Source organism: Bufo bufo, chromosome 4, assembly GCF_905171765.1.
Source record: "Bufo bufo chromosome 4, aBufBuf1.1, whole genome shotgun sequence".
NCBI classification, from domain to species: Eukaryota; Metazoa; Chordata; class Amphibia; order Anura; family Bufonidae; genus Bufo; species Bufo bufo.
This window is the reverse complement of record NC_053392.1, coordinates 226,566,002-226,585,144: the sequence shown is the minus strand read 5'-3', so window position 1 is coordinate 226,585,144 and position 19,143 is coordinate 226,566,002. Positions and strand designations below refer to the sequence as shown.

General features: G+C 43.5%; 1 protein-coding gene across 1 annotated transcript in view; it reads right to left on the bottom strand.

Moving 5' to 3' along the window:
• LOC120997965 (probable cation-transporting ATPase 13A4) overlaps positions 1–19,143 on the bottom strand; it is a 216,057-nt gene that overhangs the window by 92,014 nt on the left and 104,900 nt on the right. Inside the window, exons 15-16 of the mRNA XM_040428349.1 lie at positions 4,443–4,532; positions 37–193 (exon numbers count right to left, since the gene is read on the bottom strand). Of these exons, the coding sequence (XP_040284283.1) occupies positions 37–193; positions 4,443–4,532 (247 nt within the window). The remainder of the gene's footprint in view (positions 1–36; positions 194–4,442; positions 4,533–19,143) is intronic.

Sequence of the window (19,143 nt, the reverse complement as noted above, 5' to 3'; positions counted from 1 at the left end):
CAATATAAGACATAATGATCTATCAATAAACATTACCTGATTCAGGGTTGCAAAAGTTTGTTACCATTTCTGGAGCTCCCTTCATGAAAACCAAGTGTTCATTACTTCCTATAACTTGTGATATCACAGACATACGCTGGAGACTTGAGGAGAATGGAAATTGTTGTAGTATGATAAGTCCATCGACTGTAGTCTACCAACAGTGAAGAAAAGGTAAAGAAAAGTAAAAAAGTTTAGAATTGTAGCTCAGAGGCAAGTATAGTCTGTCTATTACAAATAGAGATGAGCTAATTTCCTGAAGTTCATTTCAGTTCTGATTCTTTCAGTTCGGCCATCAGATTTGATTTAGTCTAAATAAATTCAACCCAAATAAAAATGTCTCAATTGCTCGAAAAGTAATGTATGACATTGTGTGGTCCCCTAGGACTGTATCCAACCCCTTCAAGTTCTTTAACGGCATGACAGCATTATTAGTGTCAGCAGCACACAGAATATGGCTAAGAATATACAGTTTGTGATGCACACTAATAGACTAGTCTGTGATCAACTGAATTTTTTAAACCCCTTAAAGGGAACCTGTCACTTCTACTATGCTGCCCTCTCTAAGGGTAGCATAGTACAGTTACAGACCCGCTGATTTCACTGTCACTGCCATTTCTGGGCTAGTTTTCAGTACTTTTACTATACTGACAACACACCAGTGCTGTAAGAGAGATGAGTCTTATGGGACTTGTGGACCCATCCACCTCTGCCTCTTACTCATGACTGGCAGGTTTCTTTGCTATAAATCTGCCAGTCATGGGTAGAAGTTGGGGAGGGCAGGGCCAAAAGTCTCATCAGACTCATTTCCATTACAATGCTGGCGTGCACTGCGAGGTTGCCCTGTCAATACTGTAAATTAACTTCATTTTAGTCCAGAAATCAGCTGGTTTGTCAGTCAGCGAGGGCAGCATAGTAGAGGTAGCAGATTCCCTTTAAGGGAACATGCAGTTTTCACCTTAAAGACTAAAGGTACTTTCACACTTGCGCTGAAGGATTCCGGTAGGCATCTGGATCCGGATGCAGATCCGGCTGACAAATGCATCAAAATACTGGTGTCATCTGGAAAAAAACGGATCCAGTATTTATTTATTTTAAAATTTTTAAAGGTCTGTGCATGCGCAGACCGGAAGTTCCGTAATTTTGGCTGGAGAGAAAAATGCAACATGCTGCGTTTTTTTCTCCGTCCAAATACCGTAAAAGAACTGAACTGAAGACATCCTGATGCATACTGAACGCTTTCCATTCAGAATGCATTAGGATAAAACCGATCAGTATTTTTCTGGTATTGAGCCCCTAGGACGGAACTCAATACCGGAAAACTTTAACGCAAGTGTGAAAGTACCCTATGGTCTAATTTTGCAAATCCGACATTTGTAACTACATTTTACTGCATGTTAGTGGTAAATTTGGGTAAATATATCGTACTTAAAAAAAAAAGCTAATTTTAGAGAAAATTTGGAAATTTTTTTAATTTTCTAAATTTGAGATAGTAATACATCTTAAAATAGTTATTACCGTAATTAACATTTAGCATATGCCTACTTTCAGTTGGCATCATTTTGTAAATATTTTATTTTTAGGATGTTAGAAGGCTTAGTTAGGAGACATTCACATGACCGTATGTGTTTTGCGGTCCGCAAATTGCAGATCCGCTAAATAACCGATGACATTCTGTATTGCATACATTTTTTTTTTTGCGGATCCATTGTAACAATGCCTATCCTTGTCAGCAAAACGGACAAGAATAGGACATGTTCTATCTTTTTTGTGGGGCTACGGAACAGACATACGGATGCGGATAGCACATGGTGTGCTGTCCGCATTTTTTGCGGACCCATTGAAATGAATGGGTCTGCATCCTATCCGCAAAAAAAACAAAAAACAAACGGACAAGGAAATGAAATACGTTTGTGTGAATGTAGCCTTAGGCTGGGTTCACACGGGCGAGTATTCCGCGCGGGTGCAATGCGGTAGGTGAACGCATTGCACCCGCACTGAATCCTGACCCATTCATTTCTATGGGGCTGTTCAGATGAGCGGTGATTTTCACGCATCACTTGTGCGTTGCGTGAAAATCGCAGCATGCTCTATATTCTGCGTTTTTCACGCAACGCAGGCCCCATAGAAGTGAATGGGTTTGCGTGAAAATCGCAAGCATCCGCAAGCAAGTGCGGATGCGGTGCGATTTTCACGCATGGTTGCTAGGTGACAGTCTATTCACTATATTATTTTCCCTTGTAACATGGTTATAAGGGAAAAAAATAGCATTCTGAAAACAGAATGCTTAGTAGGTGATCAATTGAGGGTTAAAAAAAATAAAAAAAAATTAACTCACCTTCTCCTCTTGTTCGCGTAGGTCCCGGTCTCTTCTTTACTTCTTTAAAGATGAACTATGGGCTAAAGGACCTTTGGTGACGTCAGATCACATGCTCCAATCACATGGTCCATCACCGCGGTGATGGACCATGTGATTGGAGCATGTGATCTGATGTCACCAAAGGTCCTTTAGCCCATAGTTCATCTTTAAAGAAGTAAAGAAGAGATCGGGACCTACGCGAACAAGAGGAGAAGGTGAGTTATTTTTTAATTTTATTTTTAACCCTCAATTGATCACCTACTAAGCATTCTGTTTTCAGAATGCTATTATTTTCCCTTATAACCATGTTATAAGGGAAAATAATAACATCTACACAACACCGAACCCAAACCTGAACTTCTGTGAAGAAGTTCGGGTCTGGGTACCACAGTCGGTTTTTTATCACGCGCGTGCAAAACACATTGCACCCGCGCGATAAAAACTGAACATCGGAACGCAATCGCAGTCAAAACTGACTGCAATTGCATTCCTACTCGCGCGGGTTTGCCGCAACACACCGGGACGCATACGGAACTAATCCGGACACGCTCGTGTGAACCCAGCCTTAGGCCCCTTTCACACGAGCGAGTTTTCCGCGCGGGTGCAATGCGTGACGTGAACGCATAGCACCCGCACTGAATCCTGACCCATTTATTTCAATGGGTCTGTGTACATGAGCGTTGTTTTTCACGCATCAGTTCCGCGTTGCGTAAAAATTGCAGCATGTTCTATATTCTGCGTTTTTCATGCAGCCCTGGCCCCATAGAAGTGAATGGGGCTGCGTGAAAAACGCATTGCATCCGCAAGCAAGTGCGGGTGCGATGCGTTTTTCACTGATGGTTGCTAAGAGATGTTGTTTGTAAACCTTCAGTTTTTTATCATGCGCGTTAAAAACGCATCAAAACGCATTGCACCCGCGCGGAAAAAACTGAACAACTGAACGCAATCGCAGACAAAACTGACTGAACTTGCTTGCAAAATGGTACGAGTTTCACTGAACGCACCCTGAACGCATCCGCACAGGTCCTTTAGCCGGCAGCTCATAATTAAAGAAGTAAGAAGAGACCGGCAGCTACGCGATCAAGAGGAGAAGGTGAGTTAATGATTTTTTTCTTTTTTAACCCTCAATTGACCACCTACTAAGCATTCTGTAATAAAGAATGCTATTATTTTCCCTTATAACCATGTTATAAGGGAAAATAATACAGTGAATAGACTGTCATCTTAGCAACCATGCGTGAAAATCGCACCGCCTTCGCACTTGATTGCGGATGCTTGTGATTTTCACTCTACCCCATTCACTTCTATGGGGCCTGCGTTGCGTGATAAACGCACAATATAGAGCATGCTGCGATTTTCACGCAACGCATAAGTGATGCGTGAAAATCACAGCTCATGTGCACAGCCCCATAGAAATGAATGGGTCCAGATTCAGTGCGGGTGCAATGCATTCACCTCCCGCATTGCACCCACGCGCGGAAATCTCAGCCATGTGAACTCAGCCTTAGTCCTTAGCTGGAATATAGTCATCATTTTAAATATAAAGTGTTGACTACATTCCAACTATTGACCCAAGAACTTAATCTAACTCCTGGTTTTAAGAAACATTATTTAGACAAAATTTGCACCTTCCTTCACTTCAGCTCCCAATCCCTAATCACCATACTCATAATCTTTGCTGACCTTCTGCACTTATTGCTCTGTCTTATTTTAAAAGGGTTATCCGGTAATAAACATTAATGACCCAACCGACACCTGGGACCCCCGTCGATCAGCCGTTAATAGAGGCCGGTAATCCATAAGTGCCGCAGCCTCTTCCTAGGCCATGTGACATCACATGGCGGAGTTGTAGCTCAGCCCCATTGAAGTGATGGGGGCTAGGCTGCAATATCAAGCCACAGTACTATAAAATAGATTAATATTATATGCAAATGACCTCTGCTCATGCATTTTAGTGTATGACTGATAAAAGTTTTTATAGTGTAAGAAAATTCTTGACAAATACAACAGTGTTTTATTTTTATAACTGGCTTATTCTACTTACTGCATCAGAATTAACTCCAGGCTTTACAATAAGATGATGATTTTTTGTCACATTTTCATTGCTGTCCACTTGACAGGATTGGTCGATTTCCTATAAAAACATTCAATAAAAAGTTAGATATGGTGTATGCAAACGTATGTGTCAAAAAGGTCAGTGATGAAATAATGACAGCTCCATAAAAGACTAGCATAAAATAAAATCTAGTGTTGATCAAGCACCGTAGTGGCTCAGGTGCTCGGGGGCTCGCGCCGAACACATCAGGATGTTCGGGTGCTCGGGGGCTCAGGCCGAACACATCAGGATGTTCGGGTGCTTGACCGAGCACCCGAGTATAATGGAAGTCAATGGGAGAGCCCAAGCATTAAACCAGGTACCCCATGTTCTGAAGAGGGGAGGGTGCCTGGTTCATAGAAAAATGTCAGAAATTTATGGAAACACCACCAAAATGGTTCTGTAACAGCATGGGAAGGATGTCTGGATGCATCTTGGACTCGCAGGTCGCTGCTGGGAACGATGTTGTCCGAATAGTATGCCACTTTTACAGACTGACAATAATACGGACAAAACCGAATAAAAAAATCGATTTTGAGAGGAAATATTGATAGGAAACATTCTTTCCTGTATATTTACTTGTATATAAAGTGCAAGTGCTGCCAAAAATTACAAGGAAAAGGCACTCCAATACAACCTGTATATCACATAAAGGAGGGCCTCATTCACATTGTGGTACAATTGTTCATGTAGTGGGACTCCTACACTCATAAAGCCTATGCACTGAGTGAAAGGGCACTCCAATACACCCTTTATTACACAAAAGGAGGGCATCATAAACACCCTTAAAAATGTATGATTGATAGCCTGCTGGTGACCCTCAAAAACATTTAGATCAAGGGCCTGTGGTTCTGACCATCTAAAACATTATAGGCAAGGGCCTGATGCCGCTTAGGTGACTCTAGTTAAACTGGGCCCGATCGCACATCCCTGTGACGGTGAAAATTCTTTCGGATGTGTGGCCTATCAACGTTATTGTCAGCGCAAACCATTGTAACTACGGTAACGGGGAATCAGTGTTTGATTCTGGAAAGGGAGCCTGAGAAACGGCTACGGCTACCACATCTAAGCAAGGCAGCATGCGCACAAATTACCTATTAGGTATAATTAGGTGAGGGCCTGCAGGTGAGCTGACCCTGTAAAAGATTTTAGGTGCGGGCCTGAAAGTGAGCTGACCCTGTAAAAGATTTTAGATGCGGGCCTGCAGATGAGCTGACCCTGTAAAAGATTTTAGGTGCGGGCCTGCTGGTGAGCAGACCCTGTAAAAATTATATGCGAGCACCTGCTGGTGAGCTGACCCTGTAAAACATTATATGCAAGGGCCTTCAGGTGAGCTGACCCTGTAAAAGATTTGAGCTGCGGGCCTGCTGGTGAGCTGAACTTGTAAAAGATTTGAGGTGCGGGCCTGCTGGTGAGCTGACCCTGTAAAAGATTTGAGGTGCGGGCCTGCTGGTGAGCTGACCCTGTAAAAGATTTTATGCGAGGGCCTTCAGGTGAGCTGACCCTGTAAAAGATTTGAGTTGTGGGCCTGCTGGTGAGCTGACCTCTAAAAAATTATATGCGAGGGCCTGCAGCTGAGCTGACCCTGTAAAAAATTTTATGCGAGCACCTGCTGGTGAGCTGACCCTGTAAAACATTGTATGCAAGGACCTGCAGGTGAGCTGACCCTCTAAAAAATTATATGCGAGGGAATTCAGGTGAGCTGACCCTGTAAATGATTTGAGGTGCGGGCCTGCAGGTAAGTTGACCCTCTAAAAAATTAAATGTGAGGGCCTTCAGGTGAGCTGACCCTGTAAAAGATTTGAGTTGTGGGCCTGCTGGTGAGCTGACCTCTAAAAAATTATATGCGAGGGCCTGCAGCTGAGCTGACCCTCTAAAAAATGATATGCGAGGGCATGCAGCTGAGCTGACACTCTAAAAAAATTATATGCGAGGGCATGCAGCTGAGCTGACACTCTAAAAAATTTTATGCGAGGGCCTGCAGCTGAGATGATCCTCTAAAAATTATATGCGAGGGCCTGCAGGTAAGCTGATCCTGTAAAACATTATATTTGAAGGGCATATATATGAGATGAATAAGCATGTTGATATGATGGAAGAGGAGGAGGAGGATGAGAAAAGAAAGATTCAACCATATACCATTGTTTGTGGTGGAAGGGGTGCATTGGGAATACAGTGTATTCAGTACATTATAAACAAAACTTTTAAAGTGCCTTTGTATTTAGCCGCTTTCCTCTGGTGGAGTCGAGAAGTCATGGTCAATCCAGGCCTTGTTCATTTTTATAAGAGTCAGCATTTTCAGTTGACAGACGGATACGCTTATCTGTTATAATGCCACCAGCAGCACAAAATGCCCGCTCAGACAAAACGCTAGCGGCAGGGCAGGCCAGCACCTCCAAAGCGCAGAGCGCCAGTTCCTGCCACGTGCCAGCTTGGACACTTAGTAGTTGTAAGGCACTGAAGGATCATTGAGGACGTTGACACGGTCTGCTATGTACTCCACCATCTTCCAAAAATTTTCTCTCCTTGTGACAGTAGGCTGCGCATCAGGGTAAGGGTGCTGGCAGGGCGTCATGAAAGTGTCCCAGGCTTTGGAGAGTGTTGCCCTGCCTCTTTTGGAACTGCTGTGTGTTCCACTTGTCTCCCCTCCTCAGTTGGCCAAGGAACTACGGACTCTGCCGCCAGCGTTGTCAGATGGAATAATTTGGAGCAATTTTTCAACAAGGATCTTCTGGTATTGCACCGTTTTGCTCGTCCTCTCCACCAGAGGAATGAGAGATGAGAAGTTATCTTTGTAGAGGGGGTCCAGAAGGGTAATCTGTGTTGTCTTAAATGCATATAACGTGTGAGTCGCGTGAAAGGCAGCCTAACATGAAGTCAGCCATGTGTGCCAGAGTACCAACAGGCAAGACTTTGCTGTCATCATCAGGAGGATCACTCTCAATCTCCTCATCCTCTTCATCCTCTTTTGCCTACCCACGCTGAACAGGTGGAATTAAACTTCCATTGGTACTACCCTCTGTAGCAGAGGTAACCATCTCCTGCTCCTCCTCCTCCTTTTCATTGTCCAATTCGCGCTGAGAAGACGAACTGAGGGTGGTCTGGCTATCACCCAGTATAATGTGAAATAACCCATTTCCACCTCTTCCACATGTAAAGTGTCGTCCTTAATTGTGAGAAGCGAGCATTTAAATAGACACAGAAATGGGATGGTTACACTGATAATAGCGTTATCGCCACTCACCATCTGTGTTGATTCCTCAATATTTATTAAAACCTCACAGAGGTCAGACATCCATGCCCACTCCTCGCTTGTGAATAGCGGAAGCTGACTGAAAAGGCGACGACCATGTTGCAGCTGGTATTCCACTACTGCCCTCTGCTGCTCACAAAGCCTGGCCAACATGTGGAACGTCAAGTTCCAGCACGTGCTCACTTCGCACAACAGCCGGTGAGCTGGCAATTTCAAGCGCTGCTGTGTTGACAGAGCTGCTAAAGCTGTTGTTGACTTGCGGAAATGTGCACACACTCGTCGCTCCTTCACCAGTAGCTCAGGCAAATTTGGGTAGGTTTTGAGAAACCGCTGAACCACAGGGTTGAAGACATGGGCAAGGCATGGGATGTGTCTAAGCTTGCCGAGCTCCAAAGCCGCCACCAAGTTACGGCCATTATCAGACTCAACCATGCCTGGTTCTAGATTGAGTGGCGAGAGCCACAGCTCAGTCTGGTCTCTTATTCCCTGACACAGCTCTGCGGCAGTGTGCTGTTTGTCCCCTAAGCATATCAGCTTCAGCACGGCCTGTTGCCGCTTCCCCACTGCAGTGCTACACTGCTTCCAGCTACCGACTGATGACTGACTGGTGCTGCATGTAGATAATTCGGAGGTGGAAGTGGAGGAGGAGGCGGATGAGGAGAAGTGGGGGTTGGAGCCACTAATGTAGGTCCTGGCGGAAACCCTGATCGACGTAGGGCCTGCAATCCTTTGTGTCGGTAGCATCTGTGCCATCCCAAGGTACGACTCACTCCCAGCTTCCACAACATTCACCCAATGTGCCGTCAGGGAAAAGTAGAGTCCCTGTCCGAATGAACTTGTCCATGTGTCCGTGATTAAGTGGACCTTGCCAGTAACTGCGTTGGTCCAAGCATGTTTGATGCTACGGGACACATATTGGTGTAAGAATGGCACGGCACACCTTGAAAAATAGTGGCGGCTGGGGACTGCGTAATGCGGGGCGGTCTCTGACATTAGGCTGCGGAAGGCCTCAGTGTCCACCCAGCCTAAATGGCAACATTTCCAGGGCCAGTAATTTGGAAGGTTGCGCATTAAGTGCTATGTCCTGTGGGTGGGTGGCTGGGTATTTTTGCTTGCATTCAAAGGCCTGGGGTAAGGACATTTGGATGCTGCGCTGGGACACGGAAGAGGATGTGGTCGCTGATGGTGCTTGCGAAGGTCCAGGTGCAGGGTGGGAGGCATCCAGGCCTGCGCCTTTGACAGGGGATTGGCCAATTTTAAAACCCACATGGACTCTTTCTGGCCACAATAGTGATGGAAAAGTTGTTTCAAGTGGACTAACACCTGGACTGTGGCATGCCGGAGGGGGAACCATGGCAAAACTCCCATGGAAAATTACGTAGTTGACGCAGAGTGTGGTAAGTTGAATTCGCAATGCGATTAATATAACCTGCATTAATCGCATTGCGAATTCAACTTAGATCTGAGTTCATAATGGTTGTATTGCTAGAATTGACGAATATAACGAATATAGCACTATATTCTCAATCTTCGTTATATTCTAGCAATACAACCATTAGGAACCCAGCTCTAAGTTGAATTTGCAATGTGATTAATATAACCTGTATTAATCGTATTGCGATTACAACTTAGATCTCAGTTCATAATGGTTGTATTGCTAGAATTGACGAATATAACGAATATAGCACTATATTCTCAATCTTCGTTATATTCTAGCAATACAACCATTAGGAACCCAGCTCTAAGTTGAATTCGTAATGCGATTAATATAACCTGTATTAATCGCATTGCGATTACATCTTAGATCTGAGTTCATAATGGTTGTATTGCTAGAATTGACGAATATAACGAATATAGCACTATATTCTCAATCTTCGTTATATTCTAGCAATACAACCATTCAGTGGCGTTGTGAGGGGGGTGCGGTGGGTGCCCGCCGGCGCAGGAGTTCTCACTCAAGTCACAAGTTAAACTTCTAAACTTCGCAAGCAAGCAAGCACGTCGCGCCGTCACGTGGTAAAGGGGGACGGGGGTGTGACTCACTGCAGCCTGGTGAGTGGCGGGGCGCCGCGGCAGCTGCCCTGCAGGAGTCTCTGGTGCCGGGAGGAGGAGGTAGGTAGAGCGGCTCTGACTTTATAGACCAAATTATTTTAATAATACCCCAATAATAATAAGTTAATAACCTAACCCCATTCATAAATTACTGGTGGATTATTATAGAGACGGCCCCAGGCCAGGAGACATAAGGGGTTGGGTTGAACTGTGGGCTGGGGCCACCCGGCCACATTTACTAATCTTTGCTCAGGGGGGCCCTCATAAATATAGACCCACATGGTGTGTACTAAGGAATATAGTTTAAACGTTTATGTGCAAAAGAGAAAATAAGAAGTCAGCTCCAATCAGATATCTGCACATAGACCAAGACTCTGGGTCTAAGCAGATATCTGATTGGAGCTGACTTAGTGACTTCTTTTCTTTCCCCTTTATCTCTTTATTATGGCTTCGGGGGGGAAGGGGGGGGCAGGGATGACACAATTTTCTACCGCACTGGGTGACATCAGCCATAGCAACGCCACTGTAACCATTAGGAACCCAGCTCTAAGTTAAATTTGCAATGCGATTAATATAACCTGTATTAATCGCATTGCGATTACAACTTAGTCAAATTTGTGACACTGCAGCTTCAGAATGAATCTAAGATGGATGCTGTCCTTGCTTTTTGATAGGAGGTGGGAGGGTCTGGGAGGGAGGGTATGCTGATTGGCTGGAATGTGTCTGCTGACTGTGAGGTACAGGGTCAAAGTTTGTTCAATGATGATGTATAGGGGGCGGACCGAACATCGCATATGTTCGCCCGCCGCGGCGAACGCGAACAAGCTATGTTCGCCGGGATCTGTTCGCTGCCGAATAGTTCGGGACATCTCTACTCCTGGCTACTGAGACTGGACTTGGTAGAAGACAGGGTGGTGCTTAACCAACTGGAAGCATTTTCTGCTGCAATTCAACCGACCACCTGCCCGCTATGGGCTCACTCCAAGAGTGGTCTCCTGCGCCGCCCTGCAATCTGGGACTTGAAGCTAGGTATCTTGGATGATTGTTTTTCTTGTGCTCTGGCAGCAGGCACAGTTTCTCCACGCCCAGGGCCACGGCCTCTGCGTGCACCATCAGCATCATGGCCACTTCCCTGTCCCCTACTGCTTGCCTTCTTCTTTTTAAATGATATATTTTTGAAAGTATGTCATGTTTTGGAGGTGTATGTGCAAAAAAGTTTACAACAGTATTTGTAATTAGCAAATGTCATACAGGACAGGTACCACAGGTAATTTCACAGTTTGCAGTGTCTACAAAAAAACTGCACTGGATGTCACTGATATTTTAGGAAAGCGCAGACTTTAAACAGGAGATGTGGCGCGGATAATTTAACAGTCCGCAGCGGACACCATCTGCGAAAAAACTGCACTGGATGTTGCTGCTTACATGACAGCACATGACCACTGCAGCCAATCACTGACCACAGTGTAAACATGCCTTACTTATTGGCATCATCACTGCAGCAAGTGACTGGCAGAAGCATTCATGTTTCGATGATAACTACTGTCATGTAAGCAAAGACCTTTATGGTCCGCAGAGGTGGCATATTTTGCAGCTATTATATTCACCTGGACAACTCCTTTAATTACCTAATATTCTTACCACTCGCACCCTGCACCCCTATCCTATGCACTCCTAAAGTGAATATCCATTCAAAGTCCCCTATCCTCCCTTTAAATATGCACTGCCTTCTGAAATTGTCCAGCTCCTGTCCTGGTTTGTATAGAAGAATACCAGGGTCCACACATTCTCTCTCTGTCTCCTCCACTCATGTTTCTCACCCACAGTCCCATGGTACTTCAAGACCAGCATGCGTGATGCTGCCACCTACTGGCTACAATAATTATGTATCCACCAAAAACAGAGGAAAGATAATTATTGCAGCCTTCCTCCAGGCCCCTGTGCAGCCTCTCTGTAAGCAGTCCCTAGTTGGTAGAATTTATTTACTTTGGTGATGTACAGTAGTATGTATTGACTATTTGGAACAGCTATTATATATTGATCACATTGATCACATTTTTCACAGAAATGTCTTCAACAAATATTCTGTAAAACAAAACATGCAATGCAACAGCTCTCTGTAAACCAAATAAAGTACAAAAATGCATAATAATTGCTAATGCTATACTTATAAATTAGAGATGCTTGGCAAATACATTTTGTACAAAATTATTTGAGCCCGTCTGCCGCACGTCAAGGTGATCTCTGTAAGATGGGTTCCTAACACTAAATTCTACCTGTTATGTGCCATGACGGCTACCATACAATTCAGGGAGTGTAGGTTCCACATGCATGCTAGGCCGCTTTAATTTCTGTCATCTTTGGTGCCAAAATGGCCTCCATTATATCCAAGGAATGCAGGTACCAACATTCATGCCGAGCCCACTACACACCTCTCCTTGTGCCAAATGGCCACCAAAGACTGCAATTAGAGTCCACACTATACCTCTCCTGGTGCCAAATGGATCTCCTGGTACCACAGGCTGATTTTAATTAGTGTGAGTATATAGCTTGGCCTGCTCTCCCTCATTCACTAGAAGCCATTTGGCACCAGTAGAGAGATAGTGTTATTATAATATATTATATATTCTAAATATATAATAATATATGTAAATAACAAAATGTCCACGGCACTTCCTTAGGTAAAAAAGTGTAATTTATTCACCAGCAAATGGTGAATAAATTACACTTTTTTACCTAAGGAAGTGCTGTGGAAATAATGACTCCATTGTACAAGCTTTGAGATTTATTCTCACCCATAATGCCTTCACATTTAATCGCAAGTGGTATCGCCAAGTATCAGGAACCGCGATGGGGACACCTGTCTCATGCACTTTTGCCAATTTATTTTTAGCTGCCCTTCAGGAAAAATTTGTGTATACAGTCAATAATCCGTTTGTGCAATATATCAGGGTATTTTTTAGATGTATCGATGATATATTTATAATATGGACAGGGATTCAGACACATTTTCATGAATTTGTGGAATTCCTCAATACCACTAATGATATGAATATGAGGTTCACTAGTCAGATTCACAGCAGTGAGTTAGATTTTTTGGATGTGAAAATTAGTGCAAAATATGGAGATATTTGTACTAGTGTTTTCAGAAAATCTACCTTCGCTAACATTTTGCTGCGTTATGACAGTTTTCATCCGCCCCATGTCAGAAAGGCAGTTCCTTATGGGCAATTCCTTCGACTGAGGAGAATTGTGTCAGATGACGATGATTTCTAAAGACAGTGTATAGATCTTAAGTCCCGCTTTTTACAAAGGGGTTATCCCGATCATGTCATTGCTACAGCTCATCAGAGAGTGATTGGTTTAAAACAAAAGGACTGCATTAGGAAAAAGAAAAAGAGAAAGAATATATGCCATAAGCAAGAAAATACTAGGGCTTTATTCACATTTGACTATACGCCCATGGCTCCCCTCATTAGAGAAGCAATCCTAAATAACTGGCACATAGAAACATAGAAACATAGAATGTGTCGGCAGATAAGAACCATTTGGCCCATCCAGTCTGCCCAATATACTAAATACTATGGATAGCCCCTGGCCCTATCTTATATGAAGGATGGCCTTATGCCTATCCCATGCATGCTTAAACTCCTCCACTGTATTTGCAGCTACCACTTCTGCAGGAAGGCTATTCCATGCATTCACTACTCTCTCAGTAAAGTAATACTTCCTGATATTACTTTTAAACCTTTGCCCCTCTAATTTAAAACTATGTCCTCTTGTAGCAGTTTTTCTTCTTTTAAATATTCTCTCCTCTTTTACCTTGTTGATTCCCTTTATGTATTTAAAAGTTTCTATCATATCCCCTCTGTCTCGTCTTTCTTCCAAGCTATACATGTTAAGGTCCTTTAATCTTTCCTGGTAAGTTTTATCCTGCAATCCATGTACTAGTTTAGTAGCTCTTCTCTGAACTCTCTCCAAAGTATCAATATCCTTCTGGAGATATGGTCTCCAGTACTGAGCACAATACTCCAAATGAGGTCTCACTAGTGCTCTGTAGAGCGGCATGAGCACCTCCCTCTTTCTTCTGGTAATTCCTCTCCCTATACACCCAAGCATTCTGCTAGCATTTCCTGCTGCTCTATGACATTGTCTGCCTACCTTTAAGTCTTCTGAAATAATGACCCCTAAATCCCTTTCCTCAGATACTGAGGTTAGGACTGTATCACTGATTTTATATTCTGCTCTTGGGTTTTTACGTCCCAGGTGCATTATCTTGCACTTATCAACATTAAATTTTAGTTGCCATATTTTTGACCATTCCTCTAGTTTTCCTAAGTCCTTTTCCATTTGGTGTATCCCTCCAGGAACATCAACCCTGTTACAAATCTTTGTGTCATCAGCAAAAAGACACACCTTACCATCGAGGTCTTCTGCAATTTCGCTGATAAAGATATTAAACAATATGGGTCCCAGAACAGATCCCTGAGGTACCCCACTGGTAACAAGACCTTGGTCTGAATATACTCCATTGACTACAACCCTCTGTTGCCTGTCCCTCAGCCACTGCCTAATCCATTCAACAATATGGGAGTCCAAGCCCAAAGACTGCACTTTATTGATAAGCTTTCTATGTGGGGCAGTATCAAAAGCCTTACTTAAGTCTAGATAAGCGATGTCTACTGCACCTCCTCCATCTATTATTTTAGTCACCCAATCGAAAAAATCAATAAGATTAGTTTGACATGATCTCCCCGAAGTAAACCCATGCTGTTTTTCATCTTTCAATCCATGGGATTTTAGATGTTCCACAATCCTCTCCTTAAGTATGGTTCCCATTAATTTCCCCACTATTGATGTCAGGCTTACTGGCCTATAGTTGCCCGATTCCTCCCTACTACCTTTCTTGTGAATGGGCACAACATTTGCTAATTTCCAATCTTCTGGGACGACTCCTGTTGCCAGTGATTGGTTAAATAAATCTGTTAATGGTTTTGCTAGTTCACCGCTGAGCTCTTTTAATAGCTTTGGGTGTATCCCATCAGGCCCCTGTGACTTATTTGTATTAATTTTAGACAGCTGACTTAGAACCTCTTCCTCTGTAAAGGCACATGCATCAAAAGATTCATCAGTCTTCTTTCCTAACTGAGGTCCTTCTCCTTCATTTTCCTTTGTAAAAACTGAACAGAAATATTCATTGAGGCAGTAAGCTAGTTCTTTATCTTCTTCCATATACCTTCCTTCTTTTGTTTTAATTTGGTAATTCCTTGTTTTAGTTTCCTTTTTTCATTTATGTATCTGAAGAATGCCTTCCGGCCCTCTTTTCCTGACTGAGCTAATTTCTCTTCTGCCTGTGCTTTGGAAGCTCTTATAACTTGTTTGGCCTCTCTCTGCCTAATCTTATAAATTTGTCTGTCATCCTCGTTTTTTGTTTTTTTTATAATTCCTAAATGCTATCTTTTTGTTTTTAATGATTTTGGCCACTTCTGCTGAGTACCACAGTGGTCTCTTCCTTCTTTTGCTTTTACTGACAAGCCTAATGCAATCTTCTGTTGCCTTCAATAGTGCCACTTTTAAGTAGTCCCATTTCTCCTGGACTCCAATGAAACTGTTCCAGTCTGATAATTTTAGAAAAGTCGGTTTTTCTAAAATCTAAAACTTTTGTTTTTGTGTGGTGTGACTCAGTCACTGTACTTATAGTAAACCACACTGACTGATGATCACTAGATCCCAAGCTTTCCCCTACAGTAATATCAGACACCAAATTCCCATTTGTGAATACTAAATCTAAAATGGCCTCCTTCCGGGTTGGCTCCTCCACTACTTGCTGTAGAGATAATCCTAGTAGGGAATTTAGAATATCTGTACTCCTGGCAGAACTAGCTATTTTGGTTTTCCAGTTTACATCTGGAAGATTGAAGTCTCCCATAATGATAACTTCCCCCTTCAATGTCATTTTAGCTATTTCCTCAACTAGTAGATCATCTAATTCTTTGACTTGGCTAGGTGGTCTATATATCACACCTACACGAGTTACCTTATGATTATCAAGCTGCACGGTAACCCAAACTGACTCTAAATTGTTCTCGCTAACTTGTATCAAATTAGATTTTATGTTATCTTGCTGGTGCAAGATGAATCCCTTAAGGCTAAAACTATGATAAATTCCATAATTTGCTTTAGGAGAAGTGGTACCATAGGTAGAGCGACAGTGAGGAGTAATTTGCAGACATTTGATGCTAACTGTTTGGGAAAATGTACCCCTAAAGGTAATTTTGCATGTGGCAGGTGCTCCATGTGTAGATTTATGTATAAGTCCAAATTCCTTACAATAGGGGGGTGCAGCATTTTGTTAAAAGTTTTATATGAAGCAAAACGCAATATGTGGTATATGTAATCTTTTGCCTGTGCGGAAAATGTTATATTGGTAAAACTCTCAGACCCCAACATATATGACAGTTTTAGGGAACATAAAAAATCTATAGACACAGGAGTAGGAACCACGCGATTCATTAACCACATACAACATAAAGGTAATAAAAATTTCTGAAAATGTGCAGGATTGGAGGTGGTCTTTATTAGTGATGAGCGGCAGGGGCAATATTCGAATTTGCGATATTTCGCGAATATTTGTGCGAATATTCGCAACATATATTCGAGAATTCGCGAATTTATGATCTCTAGGCATTATTTTCTTGATTGCGAAAATTAGCATAACAATTCGCATGAACTGGTATTTAAAAAAAAAATCGAATATTCGCGATTACGAATATACTTTGCAATATTCTAAATATTCGCGATTAAAATTCACAATTCGAATATTCGTGATCAACACTAGTCTTTATGTCAGTGAGGGGGGAGATAGGAAGCGTCTCCTCCTACAGAGAGAAGCAGCCTGGATTATTAAAACTAATGCTATGGGCCCGCTTGGACTCAATGACAAGAACGATCTTGCCATCTTTATTTAACCACCTCCGGACCGCCGAACGCAGCGACGCGTCCTGGAAGTGGTTGATTCATTCCGCCTGGACGCGCCGGCGCGTCCTCTCGCGAGATGCAAGATTTCCTGTGAACGCGCGCACACAGGCACGCGCGTTCACAGGATCGGAAGGTAAGCGAGTGGATCTCCAGCCTGCCAGCGGCGATCGTTCGCTGGCAGGCTGGAGATGTGATTTTTTTAACCCCTAACAGATATATTAGACGCTGTTTTGATAACAGCGTCTAATATACCTGCTACCTGGTCCTCTGGTGGTCCCTTTTGTTTGGATCGACCACCAGAGGACACAGATAGCTCAGCAATATGTAGTACCAAGCACCACACTACACTACACCCCCCCTGTCACTTATTAACCCCTTATTAGCCCCTGATCACCCCTGATCACCCCATATAGACTCCCTGATCACCCCCCTGTCATTGATTACCCCCCTGTCATTGATCACCCCCCTGTAAAGCTCCATTCAGACGTCCGCATGATTTTTACGGATCCACTGATAGATGGATCGGATCCGCAAAATGCATATGGATGTCTGAATGGAGCTTTACAGGGGCGTGATCAATGACTGTGGTGATCACCCCATATAGACTCCCTGATCACCCCCCTGTCATTGATTACCCCCCTGTCATTGATCACCCCCCTGTAAAGCTCCATTTAGACGTCCGCATGATTTTTACGGATCCACTGATAGATGGATCGGATCCGCAAAACGCATACGGACGTCTGAATGGAGCCTTACAGGGGCGTGATCAATGACTGTGGTGATCACCCCATATAGACTCCCTGATCACACCCTGTCATTGATTACCCCCCTGACATTGATCACCCCCCTGTAAAGCTCCATTCAGACGTCCGCATGATTTTTACGGAATCCACTGATAGATGGATCGGATCCGCAAAATGCATACGGACGTCTGAATGGAGCCTTACAGGGGCGTGATCAATGACTGTGGTGATCACCCCATATAGACTCCCTGATCACCCCCCTGTCATTGATTACCCCCCTGTCATTGATCACCCCCCTGTAAAGCTCCATTCAGAAGTCCGCATGATTTTTACGGATCCACTGATAGATGGATCGGATCCGCAAAACACATACAGGCGTCTGAATGGAGCCTTACAGGGGGGGTGATCACCCCATATAGACTCCCTGATCACCCCCCCTGTCATTGATCACCCCCCTGTCATTGATCACCCCCCTGTAAGGCTGCATTCAGATGTCCGTATGATTTTTACGGATCCACAGATACATGGATCGGATCCGCAAAACACATACGGACATCTGAATGGAGCCTTATAGGGGGTGATCAATGACAGGGGGGTTATCACCCCATATAGACTCTCTGATCACCCCCCTGTCATTGATCACCCCCCTGTCATTGATCACCCCCCTGTAAGGCTCCATTCAGACATTTTTTTGGCCCAAGTTAGCGGAAATTATTTATTTTTTTCTTACAAAGTCTCATATTCTACTAACTTGTGTCAAAAAATAAAATCTCACATGAACTCACCATACCCCTCACGGAATCCAAATGCGTAAAAATTTTTAGACATTTATATTCCATACTTCTTCTCACGCTTTAGGGCCCCTAGAATGCCAGGGCAGTATAAATACCCCACATGTGACCCCATTTCGGAAAGAAGACACCCCCAGGTATTCCGTGAGGGGCATATTGAGTCCATGAAAGATTGAAATTTTTGTCTCAAGTTAGCGGAAAGGGAGACTTTGTGAGAAAAAAAATAATACAATTAATTTCCGCTAACTTGTGCCAAATTATTTTTTTTTCGATGAACTCGCCATGCCCCTCATTGAATACCTTGGGGTGTCTTCTTTCCAAAATGGGGTCACATGTGGGGTATTTATACTGCCCTGGCATTCTAGGGGCCCTAAAGCGTGAGAAGAAGTCTGGGATCCAAATGTCTAAAAATGCCCTCATAAAAGGAATGTGGGCCCCTTTGCGCATCTAGGCTGCAAAAAAGTGTCACACATGTGGTATCGCCGTACTCAGGAGAAGTTGGGCAATGTGTTTTGGGGAGTCATTTTACATATAACCATGCTGGGTGAGATAAATATCTTGGTCAAATGCCAACTTTGTATAAAAAAATGGGAAAAGTTGTCTTTTGCCAAGATATTTATCTCACCCAGCATGGGTATATGTAAAATGACACCCCAAAACACATTTCCCAACTTCTCCTGAGTACGGAGATACTACATATGTGACACTTTTTTGCAGCCTAGGTGGGCAAAGGGGCCCACATTCCAAAGAGCACCTTTAGGATTTCACAGGTCATTTACCTACTTACCACACATTAGGGCCCCTGGAAAATGCCAGGGCAGTATAACTACCCC